General features: G+C 42.9%; 1 protein-coding gene across 1 annotated transcript in view; it reads right to left on the bottom strand.

Annotated features, from left to right (window-relative positions):
* Window positions 1-25,288, bottom strand: part of ABCC4 (ATP binding cassette subfamily C member 4 (PEL blood group)) — a 153,194-nt gene that overhangs the window by 53,991 nt on the left and 73,915 nt on the right. Inside the window, exon 20 of the mRNA XM_083610412.1 lies at window positions 6,017-6,096. Within this exon, the coding sequence (XP_083466538.1) occupies window positions 6,017-6,096 (80 nt within the window). The remainder of the gene's footprint in view (window positions 1-6,016; window positions 6,097-25,288) is intronic.

Here is a 25,288-nt window from a genome sequence, read left to right as displayed (position 1 = left end):
GCCCCAGACACTCTGGGAGGCTTCCAGCACATATAAAGCGTCTAACGTTAAAAAATTCTCGATACAGGGCTGCCGTCAAATGCCTTCTAAAAGTTTTTTATCTCCTAATTGGAGGGCATTCCACAGAGAGAGTGCCACTACCAAGAAGGCCCTCCGCCTGGTTCCCTGTAACCTCACTTCTCGCAGTGAGGGAACCACCATAAGGCCATAAGAGCTAGATCTCAGTGGGTTGAACATTGTCCTGGATGTTAAAAGTAAGACATTGTGAAAAGCTGTTGTTGTGTCAAGAGGAAGGTATTATACATTCCCATGGTAGAAAGCCATTGGTCTTAGCCAAAAAAAAAACCCCAAGTGGTTTGTATTGTGTGCTTCTTTGCTACACACACCTGTTTTCAGAGCTGTTGTAACAACTTACCAGGCTGTAAATCTTGCATGAGATGTTTTGTCAGATACAAAAATGAAACAGCCAACCATGCCCAACAAGCATTCACATGTCCAAAGATACCTATTTGCACTACAGACAAAGGGCACCTTGCCATGCAGCACTGTGAAACTGGAATAAAGTTTTCTGCTCAGCACAGATTTTCTCGTATGCCTCAATATGCCTGTATGTTTAAAGGCTTAGTGTATACAGGGGGCATTCAAAAAGAAAGCGAGCTTATAAAGCAGATTAAAAAAAGATGACTACTTTTCTAAAATCTCTTGGGCTGCAGAGCCCTTGACAAGCAGGACAAAAACCACCAGGAAACTTGCGGAGCTTTTTATTCTTCTCCTCTATTAGAGACAAGATTAGCTTAGGAGAAAATAAAAGGATGTGTCCCAACAGACTCCTATGCCTTTTTTTAACTTTAGGGGAAATGGAAAATACAGGTTGTCCATCAGGGTAATCAAGCCAGTTCTGTACCAAACCCAGCTTCAAGCTAGAGTGAGGTGAATCAAATTCCCATCACTCCACACGCTCCCTCTGTGACATTTTGGTAGTCAGATTCACAACTTTTAAAAGAGGAGAACCATACTGGACTTATTTACATTTACAGGGGGAGCTTTTATTATTGCTCTAGGCAACTGGATGTACTCAGAGGTCAGTTCAGCTGGAAACGCTTGCAGAGAAGCTGAAATCCTATGCGCTATTTCTTGGGAATACGCCACGCTGAACTCCGCAGGACTTATTTTAGGGCAAGCATTCATAGGACGGCAATGTTAATCTTTCTTATCCGTTTGTGTTTGAATTGGGTAAGCAGGTTCAATAACGATACAGAGTTCAACTGCCTTTCCTTTCCTCGGAAAGTGACTTGTCAGGTGGCACCACAGAAAGAAAGCCAAAACAAACAGCTCCTCAAGAAAGCAGCTCCTCGGGATAAAAGGTCCAAGGCAGAGAGTGTGCAACACAGTCACTGTCTCCTTTCTTCCACTTGAGCTGCCCAGGATTGGATGCTCAGTTTAGCGATAGCAAGAACCACACCAAGCACCCGCAATAGCAGCAATCTGGGTCAACTCACTGTCTCGCCATAGTGGTGCATGCTCAGGACTACTATAATGTGCTCTACATGGGGCTACCTTTGAAGGTGACCTGGAAACTACAACTAATCCAGAATGTGGCAGCTAGACTGGTGACTGGGAGTGGCCACCAAGACCACATAACACCGGTCCTGGAAGACCTACATTGGCTCCCAGTACGTTTCCGAGCAAAGTGTTGGTGCTGACCTTGAAAGCCCTAAATGGCTTCTGCCCAGTATACCTGAAGGAGCATCTCCACCCCCATCGTCCAGCACAGACACTGAGGTCCAGCTCCGAGGGCCTTCTGGTGATTCCCTCACTGCAAGAAGTGAGGTTGCAGGAAACCAGGCAGAGGGCCTTCTCAGTAGTGGCGCCCGCCATGTGGAACGCCGTCCCATCAGATGTCAGGGAAATAAACAACTACCTGACTTTTAGAAGATATCTGAAGGCAGCCCTGTTTAGGGAAGTCTTTAATGTTTGATGTTTTATCGTGTTTTTAATATTCTGTTGGGAACCACCCAGCCACTATAATAATTTATTATATAATTTATTATTATTATTATTATTATTATTATTATTATTATTATTATTATTAACTCTCCCAGCACACAGCTCACCAGTGGTAGCTGCTGCTTCCTCTCATTCTCCTCATGTGCAGCTAGGGCTCTCCAACACTCAGAAGCTAGAGAGAGTGTGTATAGATGCACTCTTTTCGACTTCCAACACACCGGGCCCAGATAGGTTGGCCAGAGCCACAGTGGGCCGGCAGTAGGGATGGGCAATATATCAATATAACAAGTTTGAAATCCATATTGTGACATTGGTTTCTTAATTTCTGACCTAGCAAAATATCGTGAATTACGGTGTGTGTGTGTGTGTGTGTGTGTGTGCATGCTCCACAAAAACCACAATGTGGGGAAAACTGTGAAGCCAGACAATGCCTCTACATAGCTCCAACCTTATTTCAGACATCGTGATCTATCAACATAGCACGATACTTAGCTGGTAGTATATTGTGATGATGTAGCAAGAAGGCACAGTGGGCAGCAGGAAGGTTATCCGCAGCTGCCCAACTATGCCAGCCTATGTCTCTAGCCCTGCTGGTGACCCTGGTAGCACTAGCATTAAGAAATAATAATAATAATAATAATAATAATAATAATAATAATAATAATTATTATTATTATTATTATTATTATTTATTTATTTATATCCCGCCCTCCCCAGCCAAAGTGGGGCTCAGAACGGCTAACAACAATAAAAATAGCACAATTTACATAAAATCACAGCCAATTAATTGAAATACATTCTAAAATCAATTTAGAAAAGTTGGATCAACCTTGTGTATTCCTCTGTTTCCCCCCAAATATGGAAGGGGAGTTCTTTCTGGCGTTAGCACCTCCTTACGGGGTGTCGCCTGCATTTCTCACTTCTTAGCTGAGAGGCTGAGAATGGCATCTCCAAGAATTGCCCTTCCCCTTGCTGAGCGTACAACCTCACTTTCCCCTCTGAATGAACAGAGACTGTCTCACTTTCATGCACCCCCTCCCCCAAAGGGGCTGGTGTGGGTGGTGGGAAGATAAAACTTGCCCCTCCCAATTACCAATTCTCTTCCCCTCTAGTGGAGGCCCCCACAGCCCGCTGGGCACACTTAATAAATCAAGACCATAAAGCGAAGAAACATCAGATATTCACCCGAGCCAGCTATCCATGCTGGTCCTGCATGGGCCAGCAAAAAAGCCAAGGGAAAAATTATATACCAAATCCCATATAAGGAGTCAGAGTGAGTCTAAGCCGAAGGCCAGGAGGAACAGCTCTGTCTTGCAGGCCCTGCGGAAAGATGTCAAATCCCGCAGGGCCCTGGTCTCTTGAGACGGAGTGTTCCATCAAGTCGGGGGCAGGGCTGAAAAGGCCCTGGCCCTAGTTGAGACCAATCTAACCTCCTTGAGGCTTGGGACCTCCAAAGTGTTGTTATTTATGGACCTTAAGGTTCTCCGCGGGGCATACCAGGAGAAGCAGTCCCGTAGGTACGAGGGTCCTAGGCTGCATAGGGCTTTAAAGGTCAAAACCAGCACCTTAAACATGACCCTGTACTCCACCGGGAGCCAGTGCAGCTGGTAAAGCACTGGATGAATGTGATCCCATAGCAAGGACCCCATAAGGAGCCTCACCGCGGCATTGTGCACCCGCTGGAGTTTCTGGGTCAGCTTCAAGGGCAGCCCTGTGTAGAGTGAGTTACAATAATCAAGCCCAGAGGTGACCATCGCATGGATCACTGTGGTCAGATCAGGGTGAGAAAGGTAAGGATCAACTGCTTAATGCGGCAAAGATGGGAAAATGCCACCTTTGCTGTGGCTGCAACCTGCGCCTCCATGGAAAGGGAGGCATCAAAGGTTACACCCAAACTCTTGACAGAGAAGGGAGTTCGTCCCCCAACCCCTGTCGTCCTGACCCAGCCAGAGAATCTCTGTCTTTGAAGGATTTAATTTCAAACGGCTCCCACACAGCCATCCAGCCACAGCTTCCAAGAATCTGGTCAGTGTGTTCGGGGCTGAGACAGGGCAGCTGTCCATCAAGCTGGGTGTCATCAGCATATTGATGACAACCCAGCCCAAAACTTGTGGAATGCTCTCCCTAGAAAGGCCCACTTGGCATCCAATTGTCTTCTTGGTGCCAGGCAAACACCTTTTCATTGGGTGTGCTGTTTTATGATACTTTTTTCGGTTGTCTTTGGAGTCCACTATTGCTTTATCATGGGCTGGGTTGTATCCTACGACGGCTTTAACTTGCAGAAAGAGCTTCTACTTGGGGCAAGTCAGGGCACCTGATTTTTGCCACCCCTCCTGTATCGCATTCTGTTCTGGGTGGAGACCACTATAACCTATCAGAGCAGCTTAGGTGCCTATGGCAGACTGGGAAAAATATGAGTGCACCAAATGCTTTCTGCTAAGGAAAAACCGCCACTTGGGTGCAACCCTGGGTATTTTACTAACTTATATGCAAGCCACCCTGCACATTTATTTATTTTTTTAAATAAGGGCAGCACATCCGTCCTTAAAGGAGGTGCTCAATTATGAAAGATGCCATATTAATGCAATTTCCCCCACTTAGAAAAGATGGTGTGTCCTTTTACATGTGGACTTGTAAAAGGGTTAAAAAGTACTAGGAAACAATCCATAAAGAATTGGAAAAAAATGTTTAAAAGTACTTTTCCAAAAAAAAACCCAACCCAGAGTCCTTTCAGTTGGGGATAATTCAGACTGAAATTCCCAGGTGTCAAAAAAGGTTATTTGTGTATGCTACTACTGCGGCCCATGTTTTGTTAGTCCAAAAAGAAGAATGGCAACTTAAACTGATGGAATATGCGCAGATTGCAGATTTAGCATATAGAATAAGAGAACAAGAAGAACATACGTTTAGAGAAGACTGGAAAACATTTATTGAATATATGGGAGGAAAATTGTGTACACCTAAAAATGTTGGTAGCATTAAGATAAATTCTATAGTGTAAATAAGTTTTGATGGATGCAATAATGGAATACTGAATGGCTTAGTTTTTATAAAATATGCAGGGATTTATGATATGCAAAATGAACCACGGAAAGAGAAGGGAAGTCATTGATATTTTAAGGATGTTAAAATGAGTATTTTAAATTGTAAAACTATAATAAAAATTATAGATAGATAGATATAATAAAAGATGGTGTGTCTATGTGTATATATACATCCATATGCATCAACCAGCGTCCCATTGCATACATGCCAGCACCTATGTGTGGAAGGGGGAGAAAGGGAATATCTTCTCCAGAAATAGGAGCATGGAAAATAAGCCAATTGAACAATGTATGAAGGTTGACTCGCATGTCATGCTTCCTTCATAGCTCCCAGAAAAAGGTACTGTTCAACAAGCCATTGAAAAGCCAGCGAACTGCCACAAATTAATCCGTCACCAGTTCCCTGACATTAACATCTTTTGTGCTTAGACAACTTTTTTGTTCTTTTTGGTATTTATAACCACTTCTTCCTTTTGTTCTCATTACAGCTATTGTTTCCAGCCCTATTATTGCTAATCTCTTCTTTGTAAATAGCCACACCTGTCTTAATCCCAAAACAGTACGGTAAACACTGGCTTCTTTCAGGAAGTACATGCATAATTAGGTTAATCAGTGATATCTTTTCATGTGAGCTGATTGTTTCTTTACTGTGGACATATTTCATAACACTGCGGCAGGCTTGCCAAATGGCTGCAAGGCAAACTAGGTGCAATTTAGCAAGCATGTAGCTACTACGTACTGAAACCTTGACATAATGGCAAGGTGCGCGCAGCCACTCCTGCCTGCTACTTATTACTCATTCCCCCCCCCACCCCCCCAATTTTTGACTACACCCTTCTTAAACAAGTCCTTTCATTAACCTACCTGAAATACTGACAAAATATTGACATGCAAATCATCATAACTTTATATTCCCGAAACCTAAGTGCTCTTGTCAAATTCTACAAGGATCTCTACTGATTTACCTGCACAAAGTCCAGAAACGTTAATGGAAGTAAGTCATCCAGGTGGCCGATATCTTTGGAGAAACGATTCAGAATTCTTCCTGTAAAAAAAATATGATTGGAGAAAAATTGGAGCATGTTATCAAGTAGCGTTGTTCCGCTCCTAATTGAAAAGGAAAAGAAGCAGGCGGAACAATCCTAAACATTTTTCTTGGAAGTAAAGTCCCACGATATTCAGTTGCTGCTGTTGTTTTCTCCTTAAGAACTCTGCACAGTATCGCAGCCTTAGAGACATTGTTTTATCGCCATTTGACAACCCAATACAGAAACAGAAAATAGACATTTCCAAATCAAGCAAACTGTTTGGGCCTACATTTAATAGCTTTGCTCCATGGGATAAATAAGACTGTGTGTTCAAGAGCAGCACCGAATATATCATTTCAAAAGGCATGCTAGATTTCATGATGGTTCTTACAAGCCTCCCTGTGCCCAAGATCATTAAAACATTGAGTAAAATGGCACATATGCTTCACCACCAGAGATAAATGGAATCAAGATTTGGCCCTTGTGTTCGGATATAATCTTTGGTAACTTGGTAACTCTATGGTAACTCTATGGTAACTTTGGTAACTCTATGGAGACTTTTATATTTCAACCTGGGAGAGGAAGTAAATATTTTGGGCATATCCCAAAGAAGTTACAAATGTTTCCAAAATATTTTTTTTTTTGTTCAAGTTTTGTTGATCTCTAGAACAAAGCAATGTAAGACTGCTGAGCTCTGGTGCAGCTGTACCTTGGTGACCGAACGCCTTGCAAGTAGAACGTTTTGGCTCCCAAACGCTGCAAAAGTGAGTGTTCTGGTTTGTGAACATTCTTTGGAACCTGAACGTCCGACGCGGCTTACGCGCCTTGGTTTCCGAATGTTTTGGAAGTCGAATGGGCTTCCGGAACGGATTCCATTTGACTTCCGAGGTACCACCACTTAGCCCTTCATCCTAAGATCATAGAGTGGTTTACAATATAAAAATGCAAAAAGACAAACCATAACAACAAACAAAAACTACAACCTTCTGCTTATTTAGTACAATAAACCGTTGTTAATCTGTTATCAATTAAACATTCACACTTTTTTCACTTGAATGAAATTTCTGATAAGGACCTCCTGCTTTATTTATAAAAATAAAAATCCCCTGTTCTTATACTGCTTAGTAATAAAGTGTTTTTATAATACAATTTAAAGGATAGACTATACCAGAGAGACAGTTGGATCCAAACTTAGTTAAGCTTAGAGCACACCCACTAAAATATATCTTTAGTGTCATTGATTTCAATGGATCTACTCTTGGGATAAAGTCTGGATTCATCCCTGAACTGTATCAAATGATTTACTTACACACACCAAACATTCTACATTGTGTCCATTAAACACAGGCCATATTTGAAATAAGTATTTGCAAGCGAACAGTAGTACAAGTTGCTTTTAGTAGCATCACCACTTAGCTTTGGAATTTTATTCTTTGGGAAGCCAGACAAAGCAAGCTAGATTTTCTCTCAGCTGCCTCTCAAAGCAGTTGCTGTGATAAAACACTGGTCCTCCTAGCATTGCACAGCACAGCAGAACAAGAACAACTAAATCCCACTGGCGCTAGAGAACTTGCTGCACCAAAGATGAGCCTGGGGCCATTTCTTGCAGCTCAAGAAGAAACCTTAGGTGAGAATCACTGCCCAACCCAGATGATTTGTGGCCCAATGCAAATCATTTGGTATTGCCAAATAATTATGCTCTTCAATGAGGCCAGGTAAAGATGGATTTGTTGATCTCGGCACCTGAATTTCATTTATACCTTTACCGTCAAGATGAAGCGTAGAGCAAAAATATTACTACTACTACTACTACTACTACTACTACTACTACTACTACTGCTACTATTACAGTGGTACCTGGGTTACTACTATTACACTGGGTTACTACCTGGGTTAAGAACGTACCGTATTTTTCGCTCTATAAGACGCTCCAGACCACAAGATGCACCTAGTTTTTGGAGGAGGAAAACAAGAAAAAATATATTCTGAATTTCAGAAGCCAGAACAGCAAGAGGGATTGCTGCACAGTGAAAGCAGCAATCCCTCTTGCTGTTCTGGCTTCTGGGATAGCTGCGCAGCCTGCAATCGCTCCATAAGACGCGCACACATTTCCCCTTACTTTTTAGGAGGGAAAAAGTGAGTCTTATAGAGCAAAAAATACGGTAATTCGTTCCAGAGGTCCGTTCTTAACCTGAAACTGTTCTTAGCCTGAAGCACCACTTTAGCTAGTGGGGCCTCCAGCTGCTGCCACGCCGCCGCTGCACGATTTCCGTTCTTACGATTTCTGTTGAAAACTAACACAAATTATTATCAAAAAAGAAAAAGTAAAGAAAGAAATGTCACTTCTAGCTATTAAGGGTGAAGCGAAGGCTTGTTTCTTACACAAGATGAAGGGTGGGAAATTTTTTCACATAAAGTTAACACCCCCAGCAACTTTTTAAATTAAGTACATTTAAAATTAAAATTAGTAGCCTGATGAACAAACACAACGCAGGTCATATCGGACAACATGAATGGCTAAATCTACTAGTAGCCAAATTAAAATTAAAGTTTGAATAAATCCCCCCTCCCAACTTTTTGGGAAGCAAATATATTCTTGGGCACATCTTTTCAGACATGCTAAAAATCAATATGTTAAAACAATTTCTAATTTCATCCCCCATCCCACCCCAAAATATAAACTATGTAAAAGAAATGTATACTATAGAGATGTCATCCCTTGAAAAATTCACCAGCATCCCATTAAAAACAATTCCCAAGTAAATTTGTGGAAAGTTCTCCTGCTCCCTTAGAAAACTCTGCCCTTTCTCCTTTGCCACCCCTTATGCTTGGAACTGCTTTCTATAACACCTGTTGTGATATCACCTCTCTTCCTTCTAATCTCTTCTCAAAACCTACTTTTCCCTGATGTCTTTGGCTCAACCCTGTGGTTTCCATAACCTACTGTGGGATCTCATAATCTTATACATGCCCATCACCATCAGTAAGTCCTGAGTTCAATGGGACTTATTCCCAAACAACTGCATACAGGATTCTAGCCTCAGCCTGTAACTAAGAACATATAAACTGAAACAATTGTATAAGCCTCCACTGCTTACACCTGACTCAATTTTCTCTGTTTCCCCATGAATAATTATAGATTGTAAGTCCTACAGGACAGAGACCTGTCACATTCTGAAGCAGGGGTGCCAACCTGAATAAAATATGGGGGGGGGTGCAGATAAACCCAACCCCGTATAATCGATTACATGAAATGGCACACACACACTACTTGAATGGCAATGCCCATCAACTTTCGGGGGGCAGCCCCCTCAAATATTTTATTGGGGGGTGAAGGGACCTCAGCCCCTAGGAGTTGACTCCTATGTTCTGAAGAGCTACGCACACCCACGGTGCTAAATATAGAATAAATAATTCGAACTACACTGTGTACTTTATTGAAGGAGAAAAATCCAATCTTTCAGTTCCACCACTTTTGGCTATCTGAAAAGGTACGCATAACTAACATGAGATATATTTAGTAAACGAAACTTTAAAGGGCAAGTAAGCATATTAAATCTAATCACTTATTTAGGGAAGTGGGAAATTTTCTTATGGCAATATGATTATTACAAAACGAGCCTGCACCATTAAGACTAGGCTTGTAAGAAGGCAGCGACTGCTGTTTCCATTTCCCTGCAGTTCAGTTTCTGCCCAATACCCCATTATCTGTCTCATTGTCCGTTACCGTATTTTTCGCCCTATAGGACGCACTTTTCCCCCTCCAAAAATGAAGGGGAAATGTGTGTGCGTCCTATGGGGTGAATGCAGGCTTTCACTGAAGCCTGGTGCGCACCGACCCCTCTCGCTCTCCAGGCTTCAGGAGAGCCCCAGCGCCAGCCCCACAAGGTCGGGGGACAGAGGGAGGCGGAACGCCGCCATCCCGCTGTCTCCCGAAGTGGTTTGGAGGCTGACGGCGGGGAGACCCCACCGCCAGCCCCGCAAGCTCCGGGGACAGTGGGGAGGCGCAGCGCGTCTTCCCGCTGTCCCCGTACCTGAACTGAAGGCGGGCGGCAGGGAGAAGAGCGCTTCTCCCCGCTGCCAGCCCCGCAAGCTCCGGGGACAGCGGGGAGGCGCAGCGCGTCTTCCCGCTGTCCCCGTACCTGATCTGAAGGCGGGCGGCGGGGAGAAGAGCGCTTCTCCCCACTGCCAGCCCCACAAGCTCCGGGGACAGCTGGGAGGCGCAGCGCGTCTTCCCGCTGTCCCCAGACCTGGTCTGAAGGCAGGCGGCGGGGAGAAGAGCGCTTCTCCCCACTGCCAGCCCCGCAAGCTCCGGGGACAGCGGGGAGGCGCAGCGCGTCTTCCCGCTGTCTCCGGACCTGGTCTGAAGGCAGGCGGCGGGGAGAAGAGCGCTTCTCCCCGCTGCCTGCCCTGCAAGCTCCAGGGACAGCTGGGAGGCGCAGCGCGTCTTCCCGCTGTCTCCGGACCTGGTCTGAAGGCGGGCGGCGGGGAGAAGAGCGCTTCTCCCCGCTGCCGGCCCCACAAGTGCCTGGGGGGGAAATAAATTTTTTTTTCTTTATTTCCCCCCAAAAAAACTTGGTGCGTCCTATGGGCCGGTGCGTCCTATGGGGCGAAAAATACGGTATTTAAGTAACTATTGAAGGATTTACTACAACCACATAGATATCACAGAAGTCCAGCGATGCTGTAAAACTCAGGGTTTCCCCCACCCACAAATCGGGGAAGAGGCTGGTCTCCTTAATTCCATGCCTCACAGAGAAGCATCTTCTCCAAATGAATGAGCAGATCAAACAAACAATAGAAATTGCATGCATTTCATGCCATAAGTCAAATTCAGATCAACAGCAAAGATACGACGGCCACTCTTTAAAAACAAAACAAACCACCTTCAGCTCTCATTTACAAAGAAAGTGGTGGTGGCTTACGACAGTGCTCATGCAACTGAAAGATGAACTGGTCAACCAGAATATCCTGCCACAAGATAAAGAGAATTTCACCATTCTTTATCTATGTGAGATTTCTGACTGGGTGTGGATATCTCACAAAATGTTCATCCCTTGGGAGGATGCAAATGCTTCCCAGCTTAGCATGTGGTTACTGACACACCCTCACTCGCTGGATATTTGCAAAGATCACCAGTGTCAAAGCAATGATTCGGCATCAACTTCCTTGGACTGGTCATGTTGTTTGGATGCCTGGTTATTGTCTTCCAAAGCAACTACTCTATTCCAAACTTTAAAATGGAAAGTGAAATGCTGGTGGTCAACAAAAGGCAAATCTTTAAAAATGTAGTATAAACACCGACAACTGGGAAACACTGGCCTGCGAGCGCTCCAACTGGAGAACAGCCGTTATCAAAGGTGTCATGGGCTTTGAAGACACTCAAACTCAGGACAAAAGGGAAAAACGTGCTAAGAGGAAGGCACGCTTGTCAAACCCTCACCGTGATCAACTCCTGCCCAAAAACCTGTGTCCCCATTGTGGAAGAATGTATGGATCCAGAATTGGCCTCCACAGTCACTTACGGACTCGCTGTTAAGACCGTGTTCATGGAAGACAATCTTACTGGTCTACGAGTGATCGCCAAAGAAGACTTACACACCAAAGCAAGTTACAAACTGATAAACAGTCTTAGGTTTACTCAGAAGTATCTAGTATTTTGATTACAAAAGAAAAAACCTGAGAACATGCAGGTTTCACTTTTAAAATCTGAGTCTTTTAAAATGTTTTCCATCCTGCCTAAATCCGTAGAACATATCCTTTTCTACTATCCACTGTACAACCAGCTATGCAAATGTGTGCTATCTCTGTTTTTGGGTAGTCTGACATCACGACACAATGAAAATAACAGATTCTATCTGTCTGACATTAACCCAGAAGTAACTGCAAGGTGACTGAGTTTTTGTCAATAGTATCTCTGGTGAATGGCACTATTTAACGGGAAGAAATCCCAATAGAAATCCTCGTTATATATTTTACATGGCTGTTTATTTGTATATATTTTAAGATTTTATATATGGATGTTTTATGATGGCCTATACTTGTAATGCCTAATAGAGGTCTGGCGAAGTAAGTAAGCCTAATCTTTACATCTCTTTTGAGCCACCTTGGAGTAAGCCAGAACAGCTTAAACCTGTGGTTTGATAGGTGTTGCTGGACATCATCCCTGGTCCTGGGGCTGATGAGAGCAGAAATTAGATATTATTATATTATATTATATTATATTATATTATATTATATTATATTATATTATATTATATTATATTATATTATATTATATTATATTATATTATATTTACCCCGCCCATCTGGCTGGGTTTCCTCAGCCACTCTGGGTGGCTCCCAACAGAATATTAAAAACATGATAAAACATCAAACATTTAAAAATTCCCTAAACAGGGCAGAAGTCATCTAAAAGTCAGATAGTTGCGTATTTCCTTGACATCTGATGGGAGGGCATTCCAAATCCAACAGCATTTGGAGTGCCACAGGGTAGCCACCCCTGTTGTAAGTTTTACAGATATGCGAGATATAAACTAAAATAAAAGACTTCATGTGTACTCCCGCTTCTCAATGTTATCACTGCCACTTTTATCCATGTAATTATCTGCTCCCACATTTGGCAACCTTGCAAATGCAAGAAAAAGGAGCATCATGTATCAGCGAGGCCCTTATGCAATGTGTATGAGCTTAGGTGGTTAGGTTAAAAAAGGCTAGGGAACTATGATAAACCAGTCGAGATGTATATTTAAAGCCACCTAGCATCCGTTTGATGACTTTCCTTGGATTCCGTCATCCCTTCCATTGCTACAGCTATTCAAATAGTGATTGGGACCAATGGTCCCAATTAAATTTCATAACCCTATGTCCTTCCGCATGTTAATTAAAACCAGGCCCATCTTACCCACTGAGGCTAGTGGCACGGGGCACCAAGTTCTGGAGGGCGCCAGGTGAGAGTTCGGGGAACACCGAATGAGTGCACTGAGTGAGCGAAGGTGTGTGTGCCACTCCCACAGAGCATCGGCTCGTTTTTTCCCCTTTTAGCCTGCAGGCGCCGAATTCTGCGGGGCGCCAGAAGGCTAAAAGGGAAAAAACTGAGCCAACGCTTGGCAGGAGCGGCGCCCGCGCCCTCGCTCGTTCGGCGCAGGCTCACTCACTTGGTGTGCTGCCTGCCATGGCCACCGCGGCACAAAGCAGCCAGCTGAGCCAGGAGGCACCGCATCCAGCCTCCGCCTCTTCCCTGCTGGAGGAGCCGCCCTCCAGCTGCTGCCCGCCCCCTCCAGCCTTAAAAAAAGGTCAACTCTGGGAAAGGGGCGGGGCGTGAGAAGGATCTTTGCACCACGGCGTCGGATATGCTTAAGACGGCCCTGATTAAAACTCATTATGGGCAGGATAACTTCAAGGAAACATTCTTCTATAACTAAGGTCCACATGAAGAAGAATGTGAGGTCACACAACACCACTTTTAGAAAAATTAACTAACTAAGAGGGTAGATAAGGGTAGCCATGACGCCAGCTAGATGTCATTGAACTCCCACTGGCACCAACTAGGCATGGCTAATGGTCAGGAATTAAGGGAGTTGAAGTCCAGCAACATCTAGACCAGGGTTTCCCAAACTTGGGTCTCCAGCTATTTTTGGACTACAGTTGCCATCATCTATGACCACTGGTCCTGCTAGCTAGGGATGATGGGAGTTATAGTCCAAAAACTGGAGACCCAAGTTTGGGAAACCCTGGTCTATAGGGCACTATGTTGGCTATCTCTGTGGGACAAGCTTAGCCATACTATCTTTCATGAAGGAACCTAGACACTACATCTGTGGGCACATTTGGGATTTTGAAAAAGTGCAGTAGGTGCCAGTCACAAATTGGCAGTTGTGGGGTGTGCAGTATAACACAGAAAGACTGGCACAGGAAGATAGATAGAACCACAACTTTGCTGCAAGAATCATCATCATCATATCTCAACACCACTTTATATTTTGAAGAAAAAAATCTCCAAGCGGTATACAACACATTAAAACATCAAATAAAACAAGCCAGAATAAAACATTACTGCAGAAAGTGAAATAATACATACATTCAAAGCAACATAATTAACAGGAAACTAAAATATTATCTTAAAGATTCTAAAATAAAACATTACAAAGGAGGTCGACTGTAGAGTATACAATATACAAAAAAGTATATTAAACATTTCAAGTATACTGTATTCAAGTATTAAACATTTCAAGTACAGTGGTACCTCGGTTTTTGAACATCTCTGTTGACAAACGTTTCGGAACTCGGACGCCGTAAACCCGGAAAGTAAATGCTTCCGTTTTCGAACAGGCCTCGGAAGTCAAGCTTCCGTTTTAAGTTTTCCGCGTTGAGTTTTCAGTTTTGAGGCTTCCGTAATGAGTTTTCAGTTTTCAAACGTTTCGGAACTTGAACGGTCTTCTGGAATGGATTAAGTTCGAAAACCAAGGTACCACTATTTATTGTATAGGTAAAGGTAAAGGTACCCCTGCCCATCAGGGCCAGTCATGACCGACTCTAGGGTTGTGCGCCCATCTCACTTAAGAGGCCGGGAGCCGGCGCTGTCCGAAGACACTTCCGGGTCACGTGGCCAGCGTGACGAAGCTGCATCTGGCGAGCCAGCACCAGCACCGCACACGGAAACGGCGTTTACCTTCCCGCTAGAAAGCGGTCCCTATTTATCTACTTGCACTTAGGGGTGCTTTTGAACTGCTAGGTAGGCAGGAGCTGGGACCGAACGACGGGAGCTCACCCCACCGCGGGGATTCGAACCACCGATCTTTCGATCGGCAGGTCCTAGGCTCTGTGGTTTAACCCACAGCGCCACCCGCGTCCCTATTTATTGTATACAATATACAAAAATGTATATCAAAAATTTCAAAAGAAAACATCACTAAAGGAAGTCAGATATCAAATGCACATTTAAAACAGCATAATTAACAAGAGAATAAAATATTATCATAAGCTTTCCCCTCTTTCTGCTACCTGCATTGATGGGGAGAAAGGTAACTACATCAGCACCTTCAAGGATGCTCATGGAGAACAGTTCTTTCTACCTCTCTGACTAAAACAGGAAGGAGGAGGATACTCCACTCTAGCATCCGATGAAATAAGTGTGATGATGTTCAATGCAGGAAGGGATAAGCCAGTGCAAGCAGGAATTCAACAGAAAGGGCATTTACTGAGCCCTTTTGCAGGTGCCAGAGGAGATACAAACAGGACCACTCGCACCAAGTAGGGGTGGGGAACACAATCCATCTGGTCAGCTGGATCCTGAGGTCCCCCCACCTGCTTGCAGGCCACTTTTACAGGTGAGCAGCCAGTCACCTGACATCGCCACAATTGGAAGCCCACTTAGTGTACTGCAACAATCAGATACTCTTGTATATCTGCAGACAAATATGTAGCCAGAGGGAGATACAGTGGTACCTCGGGTTACATATGCTTCAGGTTACATATGCTTCAGGTTATAGACTCCGCTAACCCAGAAATAGTACCTCGGGTTAAGAACTTTACTTCAGGATGAGAACAGAAATTGTGCTCCGGCGGCGCAGCAGCAGCAGGAAGCCCCATTAGCTGTTCAGGTTAAGAACAGCTTCAGGTTAAGAACAGCTTCAGGTTAAGAACGGACCTCCGGAACAAATTGAGTACTTAACCCAAGGTACCACTGTACGTACTTATTGTGAGATTGTCACTGTGTGTCAAAAAGAAAAAAGAAAAAAACAGGCAGGACAAGTTCTGAGTGTGAGAAACCTCTTGAGGACTTAGAACCATTCCTTTCAAAACACAATTCAGGTTTTGCCTTTTGGTGTCCATACAAATCTCATTTTAGGGACATCTCCAGAGAGCGAATAATTTTCAAAGCTCTACAATTCTATATTAAGAGGAATGCAATTTCTTGCAGTATTATGGGCTACCTTTTTCCCATTTCCCATTTGGCACAGCCGTATTCAGCACGTACCTTCAAAATGTAAAAACCTTGCTAGTTTGAGGTTCAGATGGATAAGTTGGGAAGGGGGTAAAGAAGCCTTGGTTCATCTTTAGTTAGCAGCCTCATTTCCAGTACTGGAGATGGCCGAGTTGTAAAATAAAGCAAGCATTTTCTTCATCAGGAAATAAATGAAACCCACTGCAGTTGCTGAAGAGGTCCATTCTTAACCTGAAACTGTTCTTAATCTGAGGTACCACTTTAGCTAATGGGGCCTCCTGCTGCCGCCGCCCCACTGGCATACAATTTCTGTTCTCATCCTGAGGTAAAGTACTTAACCCGAGGTACAATTTCTGGGTTCGCGGAGTTGGTGTAACCTGACGCATCTGTAACCTGAAGTGTCTGTAACCCGAGGTACCACTGTAAATCTAACCAGGGCATAAGTAACCATCTCACAAACAGCTTTTCAAACTTTCCATGGTGCCAAAAATAAATAAATCTCGCCTCTTATTTCATGGTGCTGCTGTTTGAAAATCACAAGTTCAAACTGCCTAGTCGTGCGCTCCCTGGAACCAGGCCAGCATCTCTAAAGGAATGTAGGGTCCAGCACGGTACATGTCAGAAGGAATTGCTGAAATGTCATGAACTCTGGAAAACCTTCGCATTCTGCCCATGAGTCATATTTGCTCACCTAAACGGTAGAAGCCAACACGGTTACTCACAACTACTTGGGAATTTGGTTTCACTTTGTAATTTAGATGCAGGGCCTAGGGGGCTGGAGGGCAGACACAACCCCGTAATGAAATGTTCATAAAACTATGTCACAAAGCACTTCTGCCCTTTGAAGTCTCAATCCGGAGAGCATCTCAGGCTTTGTCTCTAGTTTTTCTCACAAGTTCCTGTCTCATTCTCCAAAAGGCTGCTTGAGGAGTTTTTGAAGAGGGATTTTTCTCAAACACACTTGAGAGGCATGTATATTTCCCCCGTCTCTTTAAAAAACACACAAAAACACACATTTCAAAGCTTGGAATAAATAAGCTTTATGAGATAAGGACAGTAAAAGCACCGTTTTGGCTTTCTAACCCAAAACAAACATGCGCAAGTGTTGCATAAAGTAACGTCTTCAGTTATGACAACTGCTAACGAGTGCCAGAATAATATAATTCCATTTTAGAGCCAAGCTAGTATCAACCTAGCCAATAGCTACACTAATAATTCCACAAGGAAGATTATTTATATGCAATATTCACATTTTAAAATAACGACTTAGTTCTCATGGGTAATCAAGTTGCTAATCAACTCCAACAAACTGTAGCTTTGGTACCTGCCTTGTGAGGTTCTGTTGAGTAATGCAATGTTTTTAAAAAGTGTGTTTTGCCAGAGCTTCTAGTAAGGGGGGCGGGGAATCTTTTGCTTTAAAACAAGGAAGTTGGGATGGGGAAAATCAGCTTTTAAAAATAAATTTAAATAAATTTTGCAAAAAAAGAAAATAAAAGTGAAAGAAGCGAATTCACATGTTCATTCTGGGTAGCAATGAAGTAGAATCATATGGCTTAGGAATGACAGGTACATGAACACAGCTAAGAACACAAGAACTTTCCTAGACCTTTAGGGAAAATGTGCCCTAGATATGTCACGATGTCTGAAATAAGGACGGAGCTATGTAGAGGCATCGGCTGGCTTCACAGTTTTTCCCACATTGTGATTTTTGCATAGTGCGCGCACATCCATCATTGATTTGCGATATATTGCCAGGTCAAAAATTATGAAGCCGATATCACGATATGGACTTCAAACCGGTTTTGGATGATAGATCGATAGATCGCTCAGCCCTACTTCACAGCCTGTGGCATAAATAAGGGACACACGCACTTCCCAAGGATTCAAAAGTGGATGGGGAGAAAACAGTCTCTCAGGTACTGCCTTCATTTTCATCAGGAAAAATATGCTTGTGGGCTTCCCTTAGGCATTTGGTTGGCCACTGTGAGAAGGCTGCTGGACTTAGATGGTTCTGGCCTAACCCTGCAGGCTTTCCTTACGTTCTTATCCTAGTGTAACAAAGCACTAACGCCATGGGTAGGCAAACTAAGGCCCGGGGGCCAGATCCAGCCCAATCGCCTTCTCAATCCAGCCCGCGGGTGCTCCAGGGATTAGCGTGTTTTTACATGAGTAGACTGTGTCCTTTTATTTAAAATGCATCTCTGGGTTATTTGTGGGGCATAGGAATTGTTCATCCCCCCCAAAAAAATATATATATATAGTGCGGCCCCCCACAAAGTCTGAGGGACAGTGGACCAGCCCCATGCTGAAAAGGTTTGCTGACCCCTGCACTAACCCCTCTAATTTATTTTCTTTTTACTAAAACATGTTTGGCCTGGGAGGAGGGGGACAAGGACAGGTGATGAGAAGACAGGCAGAGGTGTTTGTCTTGAAGCTGTGGTTGCTAGGAACATTATATTATAGATCTCTGAAAACCAAATGCACAGGATCATTAACAACAACAACAACTCGTTTCTTTCCTGCGCTACAGAGAAATATCCCTCCTATGCCTCACTGCCAAATAATAAAAAGTCTAGATTTGTAGCAAGATATATTTCATTGGAGGTAACCCTTAAAACAGCACATGCCCTAGAAACTTTCAGGGTATTTTCAAACTCTCATTTTTCCCCATGTAATGTGCATTATCTTCCTTGGGGGAGACACACACATTCCACAATTCTATGCATGTTATTACACCAAATGACTTAATCAGAACACACACTGTACTTAAGATTTCTTCTAAAGTAATTAAATAACTATCCAATGCCAATTAATCATAGTTAAATAAGGGTCTGTCAGAAAAGTACTATGTACCCATTTGGGACTCTGTTATAGTCAAATACTTGGCAGTATCTAAGTTAAACAATGATTCATTAAACCTCCCTCATTACACAATGGTTAGGCCAAACTTGAAGTGAAAGAATTGGAACTCCTTTGTTCTTCATGAAAGAGACATCAAACCTCAATATGTGATATTCCTTTCTTACCAACTCTGTAAACTGCTTTAATTGCATGAATCAGAATGTGCTCAGGTGGCTCAATATACAATTCTGCTCATGCAGGTGTTTGCTGACACTCCAGAGTGGATGTTCAAATCTTTCCTTCCAAATAATGAGAACACCTGACAATCTACTCACCTGTATCAAAAAGTTCATTCATACTTCCGCATGAAAGAATCCAGCAAACACCCGACATTTAAATCTCGAAGGCCAAAGAACTTAAAGAATGGGGTTAGTCAATGTAAGATCAAGTTTAAAACTGGTGCAGTTCAGCAGTCACAGCCCTGGTTCAAGGAACCATGTCAGTACAGTGTTAGAAACCCCTTTATTGGTAATAATGGCAACGCCATTGTGTTAGAAGCTGAGATATGGAAGATAGGAGCTAAATGGCACCTTAATCCTAGGTTATGGGTGCAACAACAGAATGTCTAGGCACACTTTTTTATAACAAGAATACAAAGCTAAAAATGAATGATCTGCAGCTAAAATATTATGTTCATTTTCCACATGGTCTAGTCCGTCCCCTGCCCACCCCCCTAATATTCTTAAAAGGGTCTCTTCTCCAGTAGCTGGAAGTGGGGAGGCAGAAAAAGGTCCTCCTTTCCTTCCACTCTGCAGTTTCAATCCGAAATCTTAGGCACAGGTCTGCGCCCAGAGCTCAGAAACTGATCGCGCTAACGAAATTTTCATTTGCAAAATGCACCTAGAACAATGGGAGTTTCGAACACTGTGCCCTTCTGAGGTTGGCAGGCTAGGAGGCGGCTTAGTTGGGCTGTGTGCTTGTTACTTTTTGTGGGATAGACAGAAAGCAGGAGCAAACGGCACACTTAAATTGCCCGGTGTTAGTCCAACAGTTAAATGATTAATGCTGCCAGCTCCATTGGGTTTACTTTGAGTAGAGATGAATCAGATTGCACTTTAAGTATAAAAGCAGGTGTGAGAGATGGTCCCCTTCTGACTTCTAATGCTTTAAGAGGATAAATGTCCCCCCTCCTATGTGAAGGGATGTCAGAAACTGATTGGAGGGCGGGGGATGGAATCGCTCTGCAACAAAACATTTTTATTGCAACTTTAAGCATTTTCCAGTTTATCAAAGCAGTGGCAAATAAGTGAATTTGCCCATATCAAATGCTGGCAGAAAACACACCCCGCAGCAATACTAGTGAAGTTCAACGCACTACAATCGTCAAATCATCAAAACCATTAAAATTGGGTTACAAGCTCTGAAAGGAACTATGTTTCGGAAAGAAAGAAATTCTAGAGAAAACGGGAAATATTTATATATGTATATATCTTGAATTGTTGACAATTACTGATCTCTTCTTGCTTCTTTTCCGTGTTCTTAGAAAGAAATATTTATATATGCCTCTTATCTTTTTAAAAAATATGTCATTAACGCTGCCTGTTCATGTATGCTACTATGAAGTTATTACTGGCTTCGCTACAGGGGTCCTCTAAATACAAATAGGGAAAATATGCCCAGTTTCTCTCTCCCCTGTCAATATCCCCCAGAGGACTGAAACTGACAAGAACATAATCGCTTTCCCCGACTTCTGCAAACGGGCACCATGGTGCTGAGCAGAAGTGTGCTCAGATAACATGCCTTTTCCTAAAGTTTCAGCATGCAAGAAACCAAGGCATGGTGTTTTGTATAACCTAAATTAATTTGCTATTTGAACAAGACTCTCAGACACGCAATCAGCCAGAGAATGAGTCGGGGAAGAGGAAGGAAGTGTTTGGGTTCTACATTTTGCTGGGGGAGATTGATTTGGCCAGAGAAAACTGGAGTAACTTTTCACATCAGCGGGTCTTTCCAAAGACACATTCATTTCTCCTTCACTAGCTATCATGATCTGTGGTACAACTTTTATATCTGCACTGATGCAGGGATAGCTTTAACTAGGATTTATAAAACCAGCGTCTAACAGTTTGGTTTCTTTGTTTAAAAGCCAACAACAGTTGGCATCTTTGCAGATGTAATGCTGCACCAAAGATAACACTAACCACAGAAGAGAAATCACCCGGGCAAGGGGAGAGATAAGTATATTGTCTCCCAGCCACGTTCGGGAAATGTTGTTGGCATAACAGCAGCATTGGGTGCTTGTGTTTTTTTATTCATGTATACTGAAATCAAAAACCTCATTGGAGGAGAGGACAGAAAAACATTTCAAAATTCTTAAGGATGAAAGGAGAAATAACAGATTAGCTGTACTTGTTATAGCCTGTATCCTGCCGTTCCAAATAAAATGGGGGGGTGCAGTTTCTGAACCACTAGTTTGCAATCCTTCCTTTCCCATACAGCAATGATAAACTTCAAGGATACGTGACAAGGGTGGTTCATCTCAAAACAGCAGATACAAGTTCAGAGTAGACTGTTGATTAGGGTTGACATACATCCAGAATAATGTGGTGGTATCTGGGCGGAAATCAGCCAAATGTCAACAACTTTAGCCAAAAGAAAAAAAGAAGCCCAACAACTTTTCTGTCTGGATTTTCACCGTTTTAAATATGGCAACCCTACTGTAGCTTCACAGAAACCTATGAGGTAGGAAAAGCTAAGAGATTGGGAATCTTTCAAAGCCAGGTGGAATTCAATCTTGGGCTGAGTATGACATTCTTCAGGAAAGTAGGGTAGTCCGTACCCTGGAAGTTTAAACAACTGGCACATGATGTAAAAAAATCTGGACAATATTTTTTAAATTAGTGAAATAACATGAGGGGAATGGGTTTGAAGGAAACTACCTGAGTGACAAAAAATGATGTTTTACTTGTATTCAAGAAAGGTCCCATAGTACTTAGTCTTCCTTACGTTAAAGTAATCTTTCCATTCCCTTTTCATATTTTAATTGCATTTAAGTAATGTTGGGCAGCATGGATTCCTAGAGACCCAAGCACATTATTCTGGAATCCTTTTTCTGGGAATGTAACTGATTTTGCAGACAGAAAGAGAAATAGCAGATTAGAGGCAAACAAGATAGGTGAGTGAAATACCCCTCATATTTCACGTGATAAACACGTGTCAATAAGTTTAAGGCGGGGGGAGCCCACTGGTTAAAAAGGGAAGGAAGGGGGGGAGAGAGAAAAAGAGAACTACGGGGAAAGCAGAGGAAATCTCTGCTTTGCTTTATTTTAGACATTATTTCATTAGTAATCTCCTAAACAAAGTAAAGGTTAGTTGGTGTGATATGCAGATTACACCAGTCTAGGAGACATAGGGATCAAACATTATGCAGAAATATTGGATTAACTCATTAATTGGAATAATAGAGATGGAAAGCCATTTAATAGTACCATGTTTTAGATCACCTATCTGTGGGCAAACCTTAAGAAAAGAAATAGTCTTGAGAAGAGACATTGCTAAGCAAACAACCAATATCTGGACGGAAGGTGGGGAAAAACTTTGTGTATAGACAGGTAAACACTTTCCTTGAAAAGTCTTGCTCCTCAGGGAGAAGAGGTTGCTTGAGGACAAATATATATATACATATATATATATTTATATATTTATATATCTCAGACTTATTCTCTGTCATGTGGAGTTCTTAAAGTGGCATTTGACCAGGCTCTCTGATTTAACATGTTACTATACTGGCTTTTTGGAAATCTGTTTCACTGGTATGCACAAAATATTAGCATCCAGAGTTGAGGGTTATTGCTACAATATTTATGAAAGAAAAAATATATAACAATTTTTCCGAAGTAGAAGACACCAAGAATGAAAAATCGTGAGCGCATGGATATACAGAAAGCATATTTCAGAAATAGAGTGAGTGAGAGAGAGACTGTCTGTCTGCTGCAACAGAACTTCTCTCTTACAAAGCCATCAGCCTCGGGCATCGAAACACTGTTTTGCTTCATCATCAATCTGCTGTAGTTTTGCCATTAAGAGATTTAATATTCTTCGGTGACCTACCTGCAAGAATTTTTTTGTTGCTGTTATCTTTTTATAAAAGTATTTTGCTGCCTTTTGATTTATATTCCAATCATTTCCTAAATCATTTTGGTTTTCTTCCCCAGTCAACAAACAATCAGAATAATTAATACCAATTGGCCTCTGGCTCAAAAAGCAAGCTTTAGTCGCTAATCTGAGCACAAAGACTTTCAGCCATATAAAGAGAACTATCTGTATTTCAAGAAAGCAGCTTAATCATCTCTCCATTTGCTTTTTAATGGTTTTAAACTTTGTCCCTCTTGTATTCTCAATGGTGTCTTCAAACCTCACATTGTATTCACTATCAAACTATCACAATATTGACTTCATTTTCATCCACAATGCTCATTTACCCAACAATTCACAGAACCAGTCCGTGCATCGAGTGCTAGCCTGCTAATTTGCTTTCCTGAAGTAAAAATTTATCAAAGACAAAATATCTAAAATCAATGCAAGATGCAATGGCCCACTGCAAGTTAAGCAAGCATTTCAATCCCTCAACCAAACAAACTTTATTCACATGCCCATCTGCATTCAAATCATGCTGGGTAATTAATATCCTGGTTCACACACAATGCTAAAACCACGGTTTAGTGTTACATGCACAAGAAGCAAGGAGCCTTAGCAAGGCCTCAGATGTGCATGTTTTTCCTACTCCTGCACCATCGGGAAAAGGACTTCAACAACATTCAGCTTCACTTTTCTACTAACCCTAGCCAATTGCATCTCAGCAACCAGAGAATATGGTTTCAAACCCTAGTTAGTTAATCGAAAGTTTTGTAAATTATGCTTTGAATGGGCTTGTTTTGAAGACAGGCCCATTTGGGTTAAAGCACAATCCCTCTCTATTGATAGCTCAGTTAGTTAAAGTGTGATGCTGATAACGCCAAGGTTGCAGGTTTGATCCCTGTAAGTTGTTGTTGTTGCTTAGTTGTGTCCGATTCTTCGTGACCCCATGGACCAGAGCACGCCATGCACTCCTGTCTTCCACTGCCTCCCGCAGTTTGGTCAAACTCATGTTGGTAGCTTCGAGAACACTGTCCAACCATCTCATCCTCTGTCGTCCCCTTCTCCTTGTGCCCTCCATCTTTCCCAACATCAGGGTCTTTTCCAGGGAGTCTTCTCTTCTCATGAGGTGGCCAAAGTATTGGAGCCTCAGCTTCAGGATCTGTCCTTCCAGTGAGCACTCAGGGCTGATTTCCTTAAGAATGGATAGGTTTGTTCTTCTTGCAGTCCATGGGACTCTCAAGAGTCTCCTCCAGCACCATAATTCAAAAGCATCAATTCTTCGGCGATCAGCCTTCTTTATGGTCCAGCTCTCACTTCCATACATCACTACTGGGAAAACCATAGCTGTCCTGTAAACCATAGATGTTCCGTAAGGGACATCTGCATATTCCTGTATTTCAAGGGGTTGGGCTAGATGATCCTCAGGGTCCCTTTCCAATGCTATGATTCTATGGATGGACATGGAAACAAAATATCCCTGGTCCAAAGGACACTACAAGCCAGGATTAGTGGAAAGTGATGCCAAACTAATATAGTTTACTGATATAGTCCTCCTTTCAGCCAGCAGATGTGCACAAGCCTGAATTTAAGAAAAAGATGAAGTCCTTGATGCATGCTTCAATCAAAATTGGCAAAAATCAGGAGAGGAAGGCAAGCCCCTTAAGCAGTATGATGAATTCAAAGTTCTAACACAAGATGTGGAAAGGTGAAGTGAGAGAGAAAAAGGACTTGCGCCCACCAAAAGTATTACAACAGCAAATTTCTAGCTCAACGGCTGAGGAGCACAATGGCTGCCTAGTCCATGCACCTCCATTCTCCTTGGGCTGCTAGCCTTCACAGTGCCACTTCAAGCCACGACAGGTGAGGCAGATCTTCCTCCTCAAAAGGACAAACTATTGCTCTGTCACGAAACCATCCGACATCTCACAGATGAACACCCCAAGCACCTGATAAATTAGTGTGTGCCAGAGTCTAAACTACAGGGCCTAGGGCTTGCTGATCAGAAGGTTGGCGGTTCGAATCCCCATGGCGGGGCTAGCTCCTGTTGCTCGGTCCTGGCTCCTGCCAACCTAGCAGTTCGAAAGCACGTCAAAGTGCAAGTAGATAAATAGGTACCGCTCTGGCGGGAAGGTAAATGGTGTTTCCTTGTGCTGCTCTGATTTGTCAGAAGAGGCTTAGTCATGCTGGCTACATGACCCGGAAGCTGTACGCCGGCTCCCTTGGCCAGTAAAGCAAGATGAGCGCCACAAACCCAGAGTCGTCCGCAACTGGACCTAACGGTCAGG

The sequence above is a fragment of the Podarcis filfolensis genome (assembly GCF_964270895.1).
Source record: "Podarcis filfolensis genome assembly, chromosome: 4".
Lineage (NCBI taxonomy): Eukaryota > Metazoa > Chordata > Lepidosauria > Squamata > Lacertidae > Podarcis > Podarcis filfolensis.
The sequence above is the reverse complement of the archived record's forward strand: the minus strand, read 5'-3'. Positions and strand labels throughout refer to the sequence as shown.